The 19,247-nt window shown below is 53.1% G+C and overlaps 1 protein-coding gene across 2 annotated transcripts in view; it reads left to right on the top strand.

Annotated features, from left to right (window-relative positions):
• Positions 1-19,247, top strand: part of FBLN1 (fibulin 1) — an 80,924-nt gene that overhangs the window by 44,606 nt on the left and 17,071 nt on the right. Inside the window, exons 15-16 of one of the 2 annotated variants that reach the window (XM_070371445.1) lie at positions 14,591-14,733; positions 16,759-16,890. In XM_070371445.1, coding sequence (XP_070227546.1) covers positions 14,591-14,733; positions 16,759-16,890 — 275 coding nt within the window. Of the gene's footprint in view, positions 1-4,649; positions 5,102-14,590; positions 14,734-16,758; positions 16,891-19,247 lie in introns of those variants that run through there. The other variant, XM_070371446.1, reaches the window with a different exon arrangement.

Here is a 19,247-nt window from a genome sequence, read left to right as displayed (position 1 = left end):
CCTGGCTAGTTCCTGGGGCTTGTGTCCAGAACGACAGGAACTGCCGGTGGGGATGGCTGCGAGCTTCAGGCGGCCACAGCAGCCATACCTCCCGGGAGAAGGCGCTGGCCTTGAGGACCTTTCTTCTCTGGCGTGTGGTGACTTCCAATAATTGCATTTTCGTGGAACTTGGGGTGTCCTGAGCAAAGTCATTGAACCGAAAACTTGGGGCATGTTGTGCTCTCACACGGGTCGAGATGGAAACAGAACTGGGTGGTCCCCAGGTTCTGGGCCTCCTCTGCTCTGTAATAGATGCGGTGGCGGCAGCCCCTCCTCCATCCAGACACACCCGCTAACAAAGACTTCAGTGCCACCCCGCCCCCGTCTGACAGGCAGTTTGCCAGAGGCAGTAAGTTACACTTTCTGGGATGTTTGTAGTAAGTATGGGGTAGAGCAGAGTGGAATCATTGAAGTTGCAACTGACCAGGAAAATCAGGGCCGAATTTACTTGTGCGCATGTATTAATATAAAGCATGTAGTGAGTGTCAAGCTGATGCTGGGTACTGGAGATGAAGCCAAAGAGCCATGGGAATGGAATGGTCTGGAAGGAGCTGGGCCCAGAAATGCCCAGAGGGAGGAAGGGCTTGGGTGCTCTGTGGGGTTGGGGGTGTGGAGACCATCGGGGAGGAAGCAGTGTTCTGCTCTCTGGTGTGATGTCTGTGGGGGCGATACCAGAACTTCACACACACCTCACGTTCCCTGCCTTCCACACATGCCGAGTTAATCATTTGGCGAATGAAAACCCTGGGAGACGTGGGAAAATTTAATACATGTGATGGAGACTCTAGCACCACCTGCTGGCCAGACCCACCAGACCCTTCCTGAAGTGGGGGTGTGTGTGTGTGTGTGTGTGTGTGTGTGTGTGTGTGTGTACATACAGCCTTTGAAGTGTGGTGGAGACTCTAGCACCACCTGCTGTCCAGATCCACCAGACCCTTCCTGAAGCAGGGGTGTTTGTGTGTGTGTGTGTGTTTGTGAACACATAGCCTTTGAAGTGAGGGCTTCCCAGAGCAGCTGTGTGTGTGTGTGTGTACACATAGCCTTTGAAGTGAGGGCTTCCCAGATAGCTCAGTGATAAAGAATCCAGCTGCCAGCGCAGGAAACACAAGAGATATGGGTTCGATCCTTGAGTCAGGAAGATCTCCTAGTGTAGGAAATCGCAACCTGCTCCCGTATCCTTCTCTGGGAAATCCCATAGACAGAGGAGCCTGGCGGGCTCCAGTCCATGGGGTCACAAAGAGTCGGGCATGACTGAGCGACTGAGCCAATACAGGCCAACTTTGCCTGCCACTTAGTAGACTGGAGACATGGACAAGTTACATGTCCTCACTGAGCTTTGGTCTTCCTGTTAGTAAAACAAGAATCACGTGGGACAGCGAGGGGAGCTTGGGGAAAGAGAAACTCTGACTTACCCAGCACGAGGCCAGGCACGTTCCTTGGTTTTTCCAGTCACCTGGCGCACCCCCTTTTGGCCTGGACCAGGGTGTCTGTCGGTGTGGGCTGCCCTCAGCAGTACCCACGCCTGCTGTCTTTGCCACTGCTCCCCCTCTGCCTGTCAGCCACCTCCCTTACAAAACCTTCATCTTCAGTGTTCCTGACTTTCACATGCCTTTACTAGCATGGAGCTCATTCCTAAGCTCATTTCTAAGAGCTGAAAATGGTAAACAGCCAAGTAAATGAAAGGATTCCAATGAGTGACTTCTGATAAAGAGCCTGGACATAGGATGTAAAAAGAGACAGTGCTTGCTAACAATAAACGCCAAGTGTTAAATAAGTTCTAGTCACCCAACACGAGGCATGGAAACTGAAAAGCTGAAATGGAGGCATGATGGAAGACAAGGACAGTAGCAGATGCTCCCAACTGGAGAATCCAAGCACAGTTAAGATGGCGAGACTTCCTGGGACATGCTCTGTCAAGTCCTGTGGGGCTCAGCACCTTGGCTCTCCTCCTAAGGCAGCTGCCTTCATATTGTGGTGGAGTTCAAGAGGCAGAAGATAGGCCTGTTCTTATCATCTCACAGAAGGTTAGAACCTGTCCCCTTCCTGTCACAGGAAGTTAGAATCTGTCTGTATTCTGGTAAAGGAAGTTAAAACCTATCCTCATAATCCTGTCACAGGAGTTTAGGAGCAGTAAATATTCTCTCACAGGAAGTTAGGACCTGTCTCCATCGTGTCACAGGAAGTTAGGACTTATCTCTGTCCTGTCACAGGAAGTTAGGACGTGTCTCCATCCTATCACAGGAAGTTAGGACCTGTCTGCATCCTGTCACAGGAAGGTAGGACCTGTCGCAGGAAGTCAGGATGTGTTTCCATTGTGTCACAGGAAGTTAGGACCTGTCATAGGAAGTTAGGACGTGTCTCCATCCTGTCACAGAAAGTTAAAACCGCTCCTCATATTGTCACAGAAAGTTAGGACCTGTCTCCATCTTGACCCAGGAAGTTAGAACCTGTCACAAGAAGTTAGGACCTGTCTGCATCCTGTCACAGGAAGTTAGGACCTGTCTCCATTGTGTCACAGGAAGTTAGGACATATCTCTGTCCTGTCACAGGAAGTTAGGACGTGTCTCCATCCTGTCACAGGAAGTTAGGACATATCTCTGTCCTGTCACAGGAAGTTAGGACGTGTCTCCATTCTATCACAGGAAGTTAGGACCTGTCTGCATCCTGTCACAGGAAGGTAGGACCTGTCTGCATCCTGTCACAGGAAGGTAGGACCTGTCGCAGGAAGTCAGGATGTGTTTCCATCGTGTCACAGGAAGTTAGGACCTGTCACAGGAAGTTAAGACATGTCTCCATCCTGTCACAGGAAGTTAAAACCGCTCCTCATATTGTCACAGAAAGTTAGGACCTGTCTCCATCTTGACCCAGGAAGTTAGAACCTGTCACAGGAAGTTAGGACCTGTCTGCATCCTGTCACAGGAAGTTAGGACCTGTCTCCATCGTGTCACAGGAAGTTAGGACATATCTCTGTCCTGTCACAGAAGTTAGGACGTGTCTCCATCCTGTCACAGGAAGTTAGGACGTGTTTCCATCCTGTCACAGGAGGACCTGTCACAAGAATCACAGAATCACATGAAGTTAGGACGTATCTCCATCCTGTCACAGGAAGTTAGGACCTGTCTGCATCCTGTCACAGGAAGGTAGGACCTGTCGCAGGAAGTCAGGACGTGTGTCCATCCTGTCACAGGAAGTTAGGACCTGTCACAAGAGTCACAGGAAGTTAGGACATGTCTCCATCCTGTCACAGGAAGTTAAAACCGCTCCTTATATTGTCACAGGAAGTTAGGACCTGTCTCCATCTTGACCCAGGAAGTTAGAACCTGTCACAGGAAGTTAGGACCTGTCTGCATCCTGTCACAGGAAGTCAGGATGTGTTTCCATCGTGTCACAAGAAGTTAGGACCTGTCACAGGAAGTTAGCACCTGTCACAGGAAGTTAGGACGTGTCTCCATCCTGTCACAGGAAGTTAAAACGGCTCCTCATATTGTCACAGAAAGTTAGGACCTGTCTCCATCTTGACCCAGGAAGTTAGAACCTGTCACAAGAAGTTAGGACCTGTCTGCATCCTGTCACAGGAAGTCAGGATGTGTTTCCATCGTGTCACAGGAAGTTAGGACCTGTCACAGGAAGTTAGGACATGTCTCCATCCTGTCACAGGAAGTTAAAACCGCTCCTCATATTGTCACAGAAAATTAGGACCTGAACCTGTCATAGGAAGTTAGGACCTGTCTGCATCCTGTCACAGGAAGTTAGGACCTGTCACAGGAGGTCAGGATGTGTTTCCATCCTGTCACAGGAAGTTAAAACTGCTCCTCATATTGTCACAGAAAGTTAGGACCTGTCTCCTTTGTGTCACAGGAAGTTAGGACCTGTCACAGAAAGTTAGGACCTGTCTCCATCTTGACCCAGGAAGTTAGAACTTGTCTCCATCTCTGCCCCAAGACTTGGCTGGTCCTGTGAATACAGACAGGGAACTGGGCCTAGAATACAAAGCTTTAGTAAGGAAACACAGGAAAATACTTGACTGAGCACAAATCTAGCTTCCTTACACACTCTGTGACTTCGAAAAAGCCACTGATTCTTTCAACCTCAGTTTCCTCATCTGAAAAATGGCCCTCAATGCCCCCTCACAGTGTGGGTGTGATCACTCTAGCAAAAGCATGCTGACGAATAGCCAAACGCTCTGTAAATGGCGGCAGCCATGTTTGCTGGCCTGGAGAGCCGCCCAGTGTCGCCCTGACCACTGTCTGGGCGAGGAGCTGGGAGCCTGGACGACACTCAGAGGGCAGGTGTGCCTGGTGAGGACAGCCTGGGGTGGGGTCTGCCGGTGAGAGAGGGACACCCCTTGCTCCAGGCACAACCCTGGCCCCAGCCACCCAGCGCCCCCGAGGGTGTTGGAAGAGGCTAGTGCCTGAGGCAGCGGCTGGAGGTCCCCGGCACCTCCCACAGGTGAGTGAGGGGTGCTCTTCTCGTTGGCTGATTGGCCAGAGGGGCGGCGGGAGGCCCCGCCCAGCAGGCCCCCCGCTTACCCCGCCCCACGCTCTGTTGTTTCTCCGCTTGCTGAATGGGCCCTAACCCTCTCCTTGTCTCTCTGTCCACTTTTCTTGCAGCCGCTGCGAGCGCTTGCCTTGCCATGAGAATCAGGAGTGCCCCAAGCTGCCTCTGAGAATAACCCACTACCACCTCTCTTTCCCCACCAACATCCAAGTGCCCGCCGTGGTCTTCCGCATGGGCCCCTCCAATGTCGTCCCCGGGGACAGCATGCAGCTGGCCATCACCGGCGGCAACGAGGAGGGCTTTTTCACCACCCAGAAGGTGAACCACCACAGAGGGGTGGTGGCCCTCACCAAGCCCGTCCCCGAGCCCAGGGACATGCTCCTGACCGTCAGGATGGACCTCTCCCGCCACGGCACCGTCAGCTCCTTTGTGGCCAAGCTTTACATCTTTGTATCTGCAGAGCTCTGAGCACGCGCTTTGGGCCGTTGAGGGGCCCCCCTTGTTGCTTTCCCCACCCTCCCCTCCGGGATGCCAATAAAGGCTCAGCGGGCAATCCCACACAGCATGGCTGGCGTGCCTTGGTTTTATTTGGCGCGGTCGGGAGTGTCTGTGCTGCTTGTTCCTGGTGGGGAAGGGGGAGCCCAGCACTGCCTGGCGCCCCCAAGGGTGGCCAAGGAGTGTTTTCAGTGAGGGGTCTGCGTCCAGGAGCCCCTGAGAGTGGGAGTCACAGTCCATACCGCCAGGGCGCCCCAGGCCAGGGCAGAGCGAGGTCAGATGTTTCATCTGAGATGATTCTTTGTCCCCTACTTGTGCTGAGCCCAGAGGACGAGGTGACGGAGGCCCCTAGGGATGGCTGAGCTCCATCCCCTCTCACTTCACAGATGTGGAAACTGAGGCCCAGAGAAGGGGAGGGGCTTGACCAAGGTGACGTGGCCTATGTGTGGTAGAAGGCAGTCTAGGACCCAGGTCTTCTGGTCCCAGCCTGGTTTCCTTGCTGTATTGCCAGGAGCTGAGCCTTTAACTGAGACCATAAAAGCTCCATCTTGGGACTCAAACCTCCCATTCTGTCTTGATGAGAAGCCCAAACTTGTGGAAGAGCACTGAACGTGATCACGGCATCTTACATGCAGCCCTTACCTAAGGGAGGTCGGTTCCCTCCACAGAGGACCCCAGCTTTGTACCAGGAGGAGGCAAAGGGAGCCTGATGAATGTGTCGCTCATGGGCCCCCCTCAGTAAGCCCCGGGCCTTCCTGTGCGCTACTTCCCATCCTGTGGGGCAGGCGTGTCATCCCAGAGAGACTCGGGGAGGGGCGGGTGAGCGATGTGCGCAGGGTCTCACAGTTGATCTTCGAACCTTGGTTTGCTGACGGCACAGCTCTGACTGTTCCGTTCCGTCACGACACCGCCAACATGAACCTCGATGGGCCTGCCTCTCTTCAAAGATCTCTCCCACCATGATCCCAGCCAAGCCCCCAGTGTGCCTCTCAAGGCACGGCATCATGTATTCCTGGCATCCCCTTCCAGCCTGACCTCAAATTGTTCTCCCTTGCCTTGCTTCCCTTGAACCACACTGTTGGGTTCTCTGCTGCCACAGGCCCTTTGCACATGCGTTTGCACCCTTGACCATTCAGTTGTTGGCTGAACCGCAGTCACTGTGCCCCTGTCGCCACGGGGCCTCCCTGGACACCCTTGGGTCATGTTTCCCCTGTCAGTCTTTCCCCTAACTCCGCCTCTGTGACGCTCCTCATAGTTTGCAGGCCTCTTGTCTGTGTTTCACTTTTGTCCCCCACCACCCAGAAGGCTCCGGGGAGTCAGGGAGCAAGTCTGTCTCGTTCGGGGCCGTGTCCCTAAGCTCCTGGCGAGGCGTAGCATGCCGTAGGTCCTCTGCTTCTGTCTGCTGAGGGAATGGATGACTTCCTGCCAACGTCGCTTTGCATGTCTAGTATTTCTGTGGCTGCTGATGCTGTTTTCAAGTAGGAACGTGAAGGGGAGGCAGAATGTCAAGAGGAATCAAGTGAAGGATACTGGAGGGGCCTAAGGTCCTTCCTACAAGGGCCTGGAAGAAGATGGGGAAGGGGTCCACTTTACTATCTAGTGGAGAGGACAGGTATACAGTTAACACGGTGCTCTGTGCCCTGTGACAGAGGCAGCAGGTAACTTGCCACAGGAGCATACACATGGTCCTAGCCACTTGCCTCCAAACCCCTGCTGTCTCCTAGACCCCTCTCTGAGCACCTCTGGTCTGGACCAGCTTGCGATCTCCCAAGCTGAAGCCAGAGGACCTCTCTGAAGGACCAGTCTGGTTGTGTCCCTCCCCTCTTTAGAACCTTCTATGACTAGCAGACGAAGCCCAACTCCCTTGGAATGGCACCTGAGACCGTGCCTGCTCCAGCCTCTGCCCACCTTTTCAGCCACGTGTCCCCCCTGTTCCCCACTCTGGCTGACCCCCTGCTAGTGACCAGTGTTCTAGTTACGCAGAACTCCTGCCCTTCTCTACACTCGCTTTCTCCAGGCCATAGCACGCGCCATGCCTTCCTCCTGCAAATGGCCATTCTCCCTGAAGACGTATCTTAAAGGTCACCTTGTTGGTGAAGGCTTTTCTTAATCTGAGCTTTTCCAGAGCCAGGTGGACTCCATCAGAGCAGTTACCCTGGCATCTTGTTCTTTTTTTAAATACTTGTAAATGGTGCTATCAATTCCTTTATTTTTGGCCACGCCACGCAGCATGTAGGATCTTAGTGCCCCAACCAGGGATCGAGCCCATGGCCCCCACAGTGGAAGCGCAGAAAGTGCGAGTCTTCACCGCTGGACCACCAGGGAAGTCCTTGTTTCTGTTACTTTTTATCATCACCTTTTTAAAGGCAGAGATCGTGTCTGTGTTCTCTACACTTTTCAGAATGTCTGGCCTGTAGAAGGAGCTCAGTAAACATCTGAATAAACATGGATGGATGGATGGATGGATAGTATTTTCAAGGCTTAGTTCAGATACCACCTCTTCTGTGAAATCAACAAGACACAGCAGGGATTCGTCATTGTATTCAGTTACTCTTTCATCTGGGGGCTTCCCTGGTGGCTCAGCTGGTGAAGAATCCACCTGCAATGCAGGAGACCCCTGTTCAATTCCTGGGTCAGGAAGATCCGCTGGAGGAGAGACAGGCTACCCACTCCAGTATTCTTGGGCTTCCCTGGTGGCTCAATTGGTGAAGAATCCACCTGCAATCAGGAGACCCCCGTTCAATTCCTAGGTCAGGAAGATCTGCCGGCGGAGAGATAGGCTACCCACTCCAGTATTCTTGGGCTTCCCTGGTGGCTCAGCTGGTAAAGAATCCCCCCACAATGCAGGAAACCCCGGTTTGATTCCTAGGTTGGGAAGATTGGCTGGAGAAGGGAAAGGCTCCCTACTCCAGTATCCTGGCCTGGAGAATTCCATGGACTGTGTAGTCCATGGGGTTGCAAAGAGTCGGACACAACTGAGTGACTTTCACTGTTCTTTCATCATGGTCCTGCTTATTGAGGCTGGGGGAGCTTTTTGCCCCTGGGAGTGTTAAGATGTGGCGGGATTCTTGGGGGCTTTAGAAGCCTTTCAGCAGCCTTACAAGTCTTGCCAGAATCCCTCTACATTCCCACTGGCTGTTCAGCTTTTCTTGCACTTTGTCTTGTTTGTGGGACTTCCTGCCTCTTGAGGTGGCCTGCTCCATCCGAGAACACCTCTGATGTGTCTGCGCGTGTACCTGCATGCACTCATGGGGATGGCGGTATCTGGATTACCTGGCCGCTCACCTCTCTGCAGTCCCTGGAGGCTACATAGCGGTATCAGCCTGCTGAGATCACGCAGTGCAGGAAAAACAAACCAACCCACCCAACCAACCGAACGAAACTCAAGAGTTCAAGAGCCCTCGTTGCCATTTACTGGTTCTGTGACCTCAGATAAGTCACTTGCCTTTCAGAGCTTCGAGGCCCACTTCCTGAACTGTTTTGGAAATGACATGAAGTTACTTAACCCAAGGCAGCATCTGGCTGTGGTAGGCAGTTAATGAGTGTTGGTGCCTCCATTCATTGGAAGGTACTCAAGTGTTCATTTGGATGTTGATTTAAATGGAGAATGAAAGTTCGGAGGGTTTGCAGAGCTGCCATCACTTCCAACTCTTGGACCTGTGTGGGCAGTTTTGGGGTTTTTTTGGCAGCACCACCTGGCTTGTGGGATCTTGGTTCCACCGGGACTTAGTTCCACCAAAGACCTGAGCCCTTGGCAGTAAAAGCACAGCATTCTAACCACTAGGCATCCAGGGAAGTCCCATGTTTGTGCACTTTTAAACCAAGCTCCCAAACGTGGTGGTGGTGGTGGTGTTCAGTCCCTAAAGTCATGTCTGACTTTTGTGACACAATGGACTATAGCCTGCCAGGCTTCTCTGTCAATGGGATTTCCCTGGCAAGAATATTGGAGTGGGCAGCCATTTCCTTCTCCAGGGGATCTTCCTGACTCAGGGATCAAACCCAGGTCTCCTGCATTGCAGGCAGATTCTTTACCAACTGAGCCACCAGGAAGCCCAAAGGTGAAGGATGATAATTATGATGATCATATAATGATAAAATAGTTAACAACTATCACAGCTAACACCTAGGCAGTGCCTTCTGTGGGCCAAGCAATTAACTAACCCTCATGGAGCCTTGGGAAAAGGCAATGGCACCCCACTCCAGTACTCTTGCCTGGAAAATCCCATGGACGGAGGAGCCTGGTGGGCTGCAGTCCATGGGGTCTCTAAGAGTTGAACGACTGAGCGACTTCACTTTCACTTTTCACTTTCATGCATTGGAGAAGGAAATGGCAACCCACTCCAGTGTTCTTGCCTGGAGAATCCCAGGGACGGGGGAGCCTGGTGGGCTGCCATCTCTGGGGTTGCACAGAGTTGGACATGACTGAAGCGACTTAGCAGCAGCAGCATGGAGCCTTTGAGAAAAGTGCGGTTATGATTCTCATTTCACAATGAAGACATGGAGGGAGAGAGAGGTTGAGTAACGTGCCCGAAGTCCCAGTGCTGATATAAGGAGGGGCAGGATTCCGACCCAGGCAGCCTGGCTCCGGACTCTGTTCTCAGACACGCAGCCCCATGCTGAAGGGGGCCGGATTGCTGGGATCGCTCAGTGCCCATCAGCTTGTTACTCTAGCCTGCTCTCAGAAAGCCCTCATACCAGCCCAGTTCTAAAATTCTCAAGTGAAGGACAGAGTGTTTTCCTGGCTGAGGAAGGAGACCGTGTGGCGAAGAGGGAAGAGCTGTGAGGAGTCCAGGAAGTGACGTGTGCCGACTGTCCAGCACAGACGTCTGCGAGGACGTTGCAGCATAGTTTTGGAAGTTCTCTGGATCCTAAGCAAAACCACAACGACCAGATAAAGTTTTTCCTCCATGGGAAACATTTTTAACTAAACAAAGGCAACCCCCACATACAGTTCAAATGAAATCCGCCCACATGGTGTTGGCATCTGTGCAGGAGGAAGCAGTGAAAGAACCCAAGCAGTCAGCAGTGTCCTGTGGAAAGGCAGCAGCGCAGTCTGAGAACAGTGGCTGAGGCTGGGAGCCACTTTGCTCACTGCAGTGGCGAGTGTGTGCAAGGACTGAAGAAGGGGTGGAACAGGCTGTGCTCTGCTTACTCGCTCAGTCGTGTCCGAGTCTTGGCGACCCCATGGACTGTAGCCAGCCAGCCTCCTCTGTCCATGGGATTCTCCAGGCGTGAACACTGGAGTAGGTTGCCATGCCCTCCTCCAGGGAATCTTCCCAACCCAGGAATAGAACCCAGGTCTCCCACATAGCAGGCAGATTCTTTACCAGCTGAGCCATCAGGGAAGCCCAAGAACATTGGAGTGAGTAGTCTCTCCCTTCTCCAGGGGATCTTCCCAACCCAGGAATCAAACCGGGATCTCCTGAATTGCAGGCGGATTCTTTACCAGCTGAGCTACCAGGGAAGTTTCTTTGTTTTTTTTTTTTAATATTTCTTTAGGCTCCATCAGGTCTTGGTTGCGACATGCAGGGTATTCGTTGTGTGATGCAGGATCTTCTGCTGCGGTGTGCAGTATTAGTAGCCCCTCGGTGTGTGGGATCTTAGTTTCCCAGACCTGAGTCCCTTGCACTGTAAAATGGATTCTTTTTTTTTCTTATTGGAGGATAATTGCTTTACAGTATTGTGTTGGCTCCTGCCATACATCAACATGAATCAGCCATAGGTATACGTATGTCCCCTCCGTGAGCCTCCCTCCCACCCCATCCCACTCCTCTGTTGTCACAGAGTACCGAGTTTGAGCTCCTTGCATCATACAGCGAATTCCCACTGGCTGTCTGTTTTGCATATGATAGTGTACATATCTCAGTGCTCCTCTCTCAGTTCATCCCACCCTCTCCTTCCCCACCGTGTGCACAAGTCTGTTCTCTGCGTCTCCGTTGCTGCCCTGCAGACAGATCCATCAGTACCATCTTTCTAGATTCCATGTCTGTGTTAATACGCAGTGTTTGTTTTTCTCTTTCTGACTTACTTCACTCTGTATAGTAGGCTCTAGATTCATTCACCTCACTAGGACTGACTCAGATGCATTCCTTCTTATGGCTGAGTGATGCGCCATTGTATATACGTACCACAGCTTCTTTATCCTTCAATCTGTTGATGGGCATCTAGGTTGCTTCCATGTTCTAGCTGTTGTAAATAGTGCTGCGATGAACATCAGGATACATATGTCTTTTTCAATTATGGTTTCCTCAGGATATATGCCCAGTACTGGGATTGTTGGGTCGTATAGTAGTTTTATTCCTAGTTTTTACAAGGAAGATTCTTAACCACTGGACCACCAGGGAAGCCCCATTAAACTTTTAAAACGGTCATGAAGGCTTCTTTGAAAAGTCAGGAACTAATACTATGAAGAAACTGCTGGAAATGAAATAGAAAACTGAGTAGGAAAAAGACTATTGTGGAAAATGAAGCTCCAGGTAAGTGTAGAGGCCTGTCAGAGAGCAGGCTGCCAAAAACAACAGATGAAGCGGCCCTGTGAAATCAGGAAAAGTGTGGACCACTGCTTATGTGATGCTGGTTTCACATAAAGATGGTTAGCCAAAAAGTATCCAGGTTAAATCTCATATAAAGCTATTGTAGGAAAAAAGAGAATAAAGAACAGAATGACATTCCTCTGGAGAATGAAAGTACTCCAGGAAGATATGCTTACAGACTAGATCAAAGCTGTAACCTAATCAAACAAACCAAAAGGACTGAAAATATAACCAAAAATGAAGGAAAAATGTCAGCCAGAATTAGGAAAAACTGAGAAATGAAGTGATGAGACTCAAGAAATTATTTTAAATTAAAGCAAAAAGCAGTTTCAGAAATAAATACTTAAGGAAAAGCTGAAAAAAAAGATCTCATAAATTGAAAAACAAATAACATGAAAAGACTTGAGGAGAAAGTGACAGATGTTGAAGACGAAGAAGACCCAGCATACAGGCAATAGGAATCTCTGAAGAATTAATGTGAAACAAAGGAGGGTGGCAATAATCACTAAAATCGATAATTCAAGAGGCTTTACAGATGTTTTAGGGAAAAGATTTTAAATTCCATATTGAAAGAACACCAATATATTTGAACATATTGACTCAGAGCAACCAACACCAAGATAGAAAGAGAAAACAAAAATACCTGTGCCTTTGGGTAAAAACAGCAAGAGACTTATAAGGGAAAAAACTGTGTTATCATCAAATTTATCCATAACAACACTTACGCCAGAAGAAAATTAATACTTAGAATGCTCAAGAAAATGTAAGTCAAGGATTTTATACCCAACAAAACAGACTTTTATGTACAAAAGTGTAAGTCCTTTAGTCTTATACAACTCTTTGTGAGCCTATGGACTGTAACCAGGCTCCTCCATCCATGGGATTTTCCAGACAAGAATACTGGAGTGGGTTGCCATTTCCTTCTCCAGGGGATCTTCCTGACCCAGGAATCGAACCCAGGCCTCTCAGATTGCAGGCAGACTCTTTACCATCTGAGCTACCAGGGAAGCCTTTGTGCCTTTATGTACAAAGGGCACACACCGTTAGCACCATGCGAAATTGTCAGCCTGAGAGCATTAAACATAATTACTCACAGAACTACAGTTAAGTGAGTGTTATAAGAAAAGAGTATGGTATGAATCACTGTAGGCTCAGACTATGTAGATCCAGCACATCTATTAAAGTTGTAGGTAGAATTAGGAGAACTTAGCCCCCAAAGTATTACTTTAAGTAATTATGTAATTATGTTAGTGGTACTGATTTTAGTTTTGTTATTCTGAGACTACTGGATCAAAATATGGGATAAACAAAAATAAATAATTATGGGATATTCTACCATATCCTGTGTTCTTAAGAGCCAGGATTTTGATATGGAAAAAAAGGAGATTCCTTTGGTATATAGGAGACGTTAAGTAAAAAACTATGTGCTTCTTATTTTGTTTGTAGATATCAGTATGAACTCATACTGTATATGATCTTTAAAAATTTCCACTGAAGAGGCCTAGAAACAATGACCAACTCAGTAGCACTGAGCATTCTTGGTATCCAGATTATGGTCTTGAAATATCATTTTCCACTAAAAAACAAAAAACAAACCCAACACTTCTTGGAAATACCTGGGACAGTAAAAGTGTAAGATGAGGCTGGAATACCTTGTTAAGCCAGATAGCAAGAGAGCCATCAGAGATTCCTGGGGCTGAGTCCAAAGGACTCAGGAGAGGACTTCCCTGGTTGTCCAGTGGTTAAGAATCTGCCTGCCAATGCAGGCAACACAGGTTCGATCCCTGGTCCAGGAAGATTCCACGTGCCTCAGGGCAACGAAGCCCAGGCACCACAGCTACTGAGCGCACGCGCTCTAGAGCCCGTGCTCCACAGCAGAAGAAATGACCGCAACTAGAGAGTAACCCCCACTCGCCAGAACTAGAGAAAGCCTGTGCACAGCAAAGAAGACCCAACGCAGCCAAAAGGGAAGAAAGAACTGTCTCCAAAACAATATGTCTCATTTAAAAAAAATACATAAAGATACAACAAGGACTTCATGGTGGTCCAGTGGTTAAGACTCTGTGCTCCAAATGCAGGGGCATGTGTTCAATCCCTGGTCAGGGAACTACGATCTTGCGTGCCACGTGGCACAGCAAAAAAATAAATAAATGAAAGATATAGCAAAATTATTTTCATGGGCAAATTTAAGTGATTTTCTCGAGATGCACATGTGTGGTACAGATGTAAAGGAACCCAGGTAGGCGATTGCTGGCAGAGATAGGACAGGGGTTACTTTGGGGGTGCACGAGAGGGTTAAGACAGATCTGGGCCCACGAAGGGGCCTCAAGTGCCGGGTTGAAGTTCTCTTTCTTGACCTGGGTGCCGATTGGAAAGCGGTTTGCCTGATAATACTCGTTAAGCTGTAACCTTGTTTTGTGTAGCTCTCGCATTGTGTTTTATCTTATGATTAAGAGGTTTTTAAAAGTATGCCTGGACCTGTAGCAAACTCGGGCCCCTCCTCCCCGTCCATCACGTACGTGACACTGGAGATTTGACTGCTTTGTGTGGGGCGCCGAGCTGGGGGCTTTACCTGTGACAGCCCGCCACCCCGACCCGGGGTCCCAGGAAGGCCGGACCTTGTCTCCCTTGCTTGCTTTTGGTGTCCCTGGTGTGTGGCACCCAGCAGACACTCCAAACACACTTGTTGAGCAAGTGGATGAATGAATGTGATTTGCAGTTGCAGAAACTGAAGCTCAGTTTGTGTAGCTGGTAAATAGCAAAGCTTTGTTTATCCCAGCCGGGGCAGATGGAAACTGGGGTGTGTCTCAGGGGTTCAACTCCCGGTCCGGTTTGTAGAAGGACTCGGAAGCATCCCCTCGGAGCAGCCGGGCTGGGAGGCTGGTGCGGGTCTCTCAACGACGGAGCCAGCCTGGGGCGGGTGCTGCTGCCCGGCCACCTGCTTCTCTCCTGGACCCTGGGCTCTGTCTCTGTGGGTGTCCGGGTGCCACCTTTCCCACCCCCTCTTGTGCTGTGGCTCCCCTCAGGCTCCGCCAAGAGAAGACAGATACTGTCCGCTGCATCAAGTCCTGCCGCCCCAACGATGTCGCCTGCGTGCTGGACCCGGTGCACACCATCTCCCACACCGTCGTCTCACTCCCCACCTTTCGCGAGTTCACCCGCCCCGAAGGTGAGTGGCCGCTCCCAAGTCTGGAGCCGTTGCGGGGGTCCTGGCGGAGGCCAGCGTCTGGGGTACCATCCCTGCCCCCTTGCTGAGGTTGATAGCTTGACCTGCAGGAGCAGCTCCTTGGCGAGATGTGGGTTTGGGGCTTGGAATGCCGACCCCTCCCTGCTTCTGCATCTCCTCCACGTCCCCAGACTACAAGGCAACCCGGTTCCTGCCTGTTCCCCTCCCTCAGTTCAGTGGAGGGGGTGTGGATCTCATTTGGGGGATAACAGTCGTTCAGCGAATAGCTATTAAGTGTTGATTCTTTGCCAGGTGTGGGGTTATCAGGGAGGGCTTCCAGGAGGCAGTGACCCTACTCTGGGTCCTGAGGGGCCAGTAGGACGTTAATGTAGGAAAGTGGGGAGTGGGAGAGAGGGCCAAATCAGAATACCTCCAGAAAATCTGGAGGTGAGTGGGGAGTGTGGGTCTTTGAGGAAGGAAGCCAAGTTTTTCTGGCTGGAGTGGTGAAGGCTTGGCAAGAGATGCACTGCAAAGGTAGGTGGGAGCCTGCACTTGGAGTTGGGGCTTCAACTCCAAGGTTCTGGGAGCCAGTAGAGGGTCGTGACTGATGCTTTTTGCACACAGAAGCTGCATCCTGGAGACCGAGGGGCAGGTGGGTTGGTGTGGCTAGACCGACTCCAGGAAACCCTTTGGTAAAGGCGTCAGTGTGCCCGCCACAGGCAGCTCCCACTGCAGTGTCGACCTGCAGTCGCAGCCCCTGTCCACACGTGGGGCCAGGGCAGCGGGCTCCCCGTGCCTGGCAGAAGGCTGTGGGCAGGAAGCTGCCCTGTGTGCCTTCCTTTGGGGTGTGCGGCCCACGTGCCAGGGCTGGCGTGGTCTCCAGACACCCCCTTCCTCTGTGGAGTCTTCATCCTTCCCCTGTGGCTTTCGGAAGAGCTCCCCACGAGAATTAATTCAGCCAACTGAGCCTCCTGGGTGTCAGGCTGTGGGACGCCGTGGTGAACAAGAGCCCTCCGTCCGTCTCAGGAAGGTTGGACAGGTTGCCTCGTGTCTATACATGGCCTCAGGGTCCGGGGAGTGACTTGGGTGTGCGTACCAGAACACTGAGCCTGGCCGTGGGGGTGGGAGGGCAGGAGAGGCGCCCAGGGACGGGCTCACCGGCAGGAGAGCTGAGCCCCCCACCTCCTCATCCCTCTAGAAAAGGGAGGCGCAGAACCTTTGCAGGGCGGCCCGGACTTGGCTCAGAGAACATCACTGACTGTGGTTTGCCCCGTGCACCATGACGGGTTCCACCAAACCATGCAGATCCTTCCCAAATCCCTTTCCCCCGTGCCGTGGCCCTCCGGCTGGTGCTGACCCACAGTTTGGTGCTACGGGGAGCTGGGCGTGGTTAGAGCTACCTGTTGGCATCTTGGGCCAGGAAACCTGGACCCTGACTGTTCATGTGGAGAGGACCCTTAGTGGGCAGCGGCGGGTGCCTGCTTCACTTTACGGTGGGGAGACGGAGGCTCAGAGAGGACTCCCCACCACCCCCCAGATTGCGTAAATCGGGCCCTTGTGCTCCCAGCCCTGATTTCACATCAGGGTCTGCTGATTTCACATCAGGTGGCCTGGGAGATGGACGCAGCCACCCACCCGCTTGGGGCCCGGCCCGAGGAGGGGCTTGCCCGACCCCCATCATGGTGGGGCAGGGACCATCTCGACCTCTCTCCCACATCCTTCATCCGCCCCTCTTCCCCATCTTCCCAGCTTCAGGGAGACTCCTGAGCAATCACCAGTTACTTCCTAGCGCTGGCCTCACCAGCTAATGCGCTCCATGACTTCCGGGAGGATCCAAAGTCTCGCCAGGCCTTGGCTTCCCTGTTGGTGCAAAGGGGGCACAGGCCGTGCCCTGGGGTCCCTCGGGGCCCCTGCACCTTCTCCATGCATGGGGCCCTTGTGTTGGGTTTTCACGGCCCTGGGTCAGGCCTCTCCGGGGTCACGGGGCCCAGCGCTGTGCCCTCTCCATGCCTCGCTTCTCTCTGGCAGAGATCATCTTCCTCCGGGCCATCACGCCTGCGTATCCTGCCAACCACGCGGACATCATCTTCGACATAACGGACGGGAACCTCCGTGACTCTTTCGACATCATCAAGCGCTACATGGACGGCATGACTGTGGGTGAGTGGCCGGAGACAGCAGGTTCAACCAGATGCCCCTGGTCCTCCAGCCCGTCGTGGCTCAGCCGAGGCCTGTCGCAGACCAGCCCGGCTCCCACCCGGGTGCCCTGGTCCTTCAGGGCCCAGCTGGAAACCTGCACCTGTCACTCACGGTGCGAAAAGCGTCCAGCAGGGCGGAGCCACCTGCTCTCGGGTGATCCCGGGAGCCTCAGTCTCCCCACCTGCGGCTGTTGTTTGCTGTTTAGCTGCTAAGTCGGGTGTGACTCATTTGCGACCCCGTGGACTGTGGCCCACCTGGCTCCTCTGACCATGGGATTCTCCAGGCAAAAATACTGGAGTGGGTTGCCCTTTCCTTCGCCAGGGGATCTTCCCGAGCCAGGGATCGACCCCTCCTCTCCTGCGTTGCAGGCAGATTCTTTACCACTGAGCCTCCTGGGAAGCCCCTCCAGGTCTCCTAGGTCCTGGATTTTGTTGGCCTGGGCGGAGCGTTACGGAACGTGGTCTGTAGGTGGCACTGTTGGTTCTCAGAACCCGATCCCTGAGGCCGCAGTCCTGACTGACCGTTGTGGAGCTGCAGCTGGAGACAGGATCGTTAACTCCTCTGTTGCCAAAGAGCCATTTATAGCGACTTTACAAGCTCTTAAATGGGTTTGCATGTTGTAAACATGACTGAGTCATCTGGGGGCCCCCCCGCCCCCGGCCTCCTCCTCCAGTAGCTGGCAGCAAGAATAATTAGTTAATTACAATTAATAGTACAGGAGTCCTCGCTGGGATTCGAAGGGGAGGGCGTGCAGCCATAAAACTTGCTGCTTGCCCCTGAGTCACTGCCCACCCTGGGCCTCAGTTTCCCCCACTGTTAGGTGGAGCGATGCGTTATAGGACCTTCAGGCGCCTGGGGATGGGGGCAGGCAGGAGGAAGCGGGGTCGAGGGTTTGTGTGCCCCCTGCTGCCCCCCAACCCCCTGGCATGGGGGTTGGTGAACAGCTCGAGGGCACCTGCACACAGCAGCCTGCCTGGGACCACCTTTGTGCTTGACGCTGGGCCGGCAGGCGTGGCTGCAGCGCGGCCGCCCTGGGGGCACTTCTCAGCTCTTAGACCGCTGGAGATGGAGTCAGATCTTTCCGACGCACTCGTTCATTCTTTGGGTTTCTGGGCTCTTCCCTCTCTGTACTGGCCCCGGGCCTGGCGCTGTGCATACAGAGATGGGTCAGTACCCACACAGCCCCTGCCCCTGAGGGCTTTGCATTCCACCGGGTGGCAGTGGGGAGGCAGAAACAGGTCATGGGAACGTAGTGGTGGAGAGACAGTGACGAGCAGCTGCGAGGCCTCGCTGGGGACTCAGACAGTGCTCGTGTCTTCGGTTCCCAGCTAAGCCCTTCCTGGAGTGACCTGAGCCAGGGGCCGGGCGCAGCTGGGCCCAGAGCCCGTGCTCACAGCACGTTTTCCTAGCCGCCTTGACACTCCAAACAGAACCAACCTGGGAGCCTGTGTTTCTTGGGTTCCCATCCACTGGGACAGAAAATCCTGGCACCTCGGAGCCTGGAGGCTCCCGGAGGCCACCCCTTCCAACTCCTTCTCGGAGGGGGACTCCCGAGCAGCGAGGGGGAGCTGGCCGGTCTTCCCAGGGTGACTCGGGCCAGGGCGGGCGGGAGCGAGGAGGGGACAGACCCCGGTGTGAGAGGCGACCACGGGTTCCACCGTGGAAACACAGCATCCTCTCCTGCCGCGTTTGGTCCCGCGGGCCCTGGTCTTCGGATTCAGTGCTGGGGGAGGGCCCAGGCTGGCCTTGGGGAAGTCGTCCTGCTGCAGTCCGGCCTCCTGGGTGGACCGGGTGGAAACACAGCATCCTCTCCTGCCGCGTTTGGTCCCACGGGCCCTGGTCTTGGGATTCAGTGCTGGGGGAGGGCCCAGGCTGGCCTTGGGGAAGTCGTCCTGCTGCAGTCCGGCCTCCTGGGTGGGCTGGGTGTCTTCAGCTTCTCAGTCCGTTTGCCGGACGTCTTGTCTGGTTGGGCTCCTGGGGTTTGCCAGTGAGCTCTCCCACGTGGAGAGTGAAGGCCAGCGGGGACGGGGGTCTCCCTGGGGTGCGACCCAGGCTGTGCTGGGCTCCCGTCTCGACACCCGCGGGCGCTGCCTTGTTTCTCTCCTCGGAGCATCTCGCCTGGACTTCTTTATCCGCCGCTCCCTCCAGTGCCTCTCCTGCCCCAAAGAATTCCTGTGCCCCCTGGAGCATCTGGACTCTGAGGGTAGCCACCCTGGCACACGCCAGGCCTGGGCATGGGCCTGTCCACCTGTGATGGCTTGTTCTGCCACTGGACTCCAGCCCAGTCTGAGCGGCATGGGAGCCAGCCGTCACTGGGC

This window comes from Bos mutus, chromosome 5, assembly GCF_027580195.1.
Source record: "Bos mutus isolate GX-2022 chromosome 5, NWIPB_WYAK_1.1, whole genome shotgun sequence".
NCBI classification, from domain to species: Eukaryota; Metazoa; Chordata; class Mammalia; order Artiodactyla; family Bovidae; genus Bos; species Bos mutus.
Note: the sequence above shows the minus strand (reverse complement) of the source record. Positions and strands in the feature narration are given on the sequence as shown.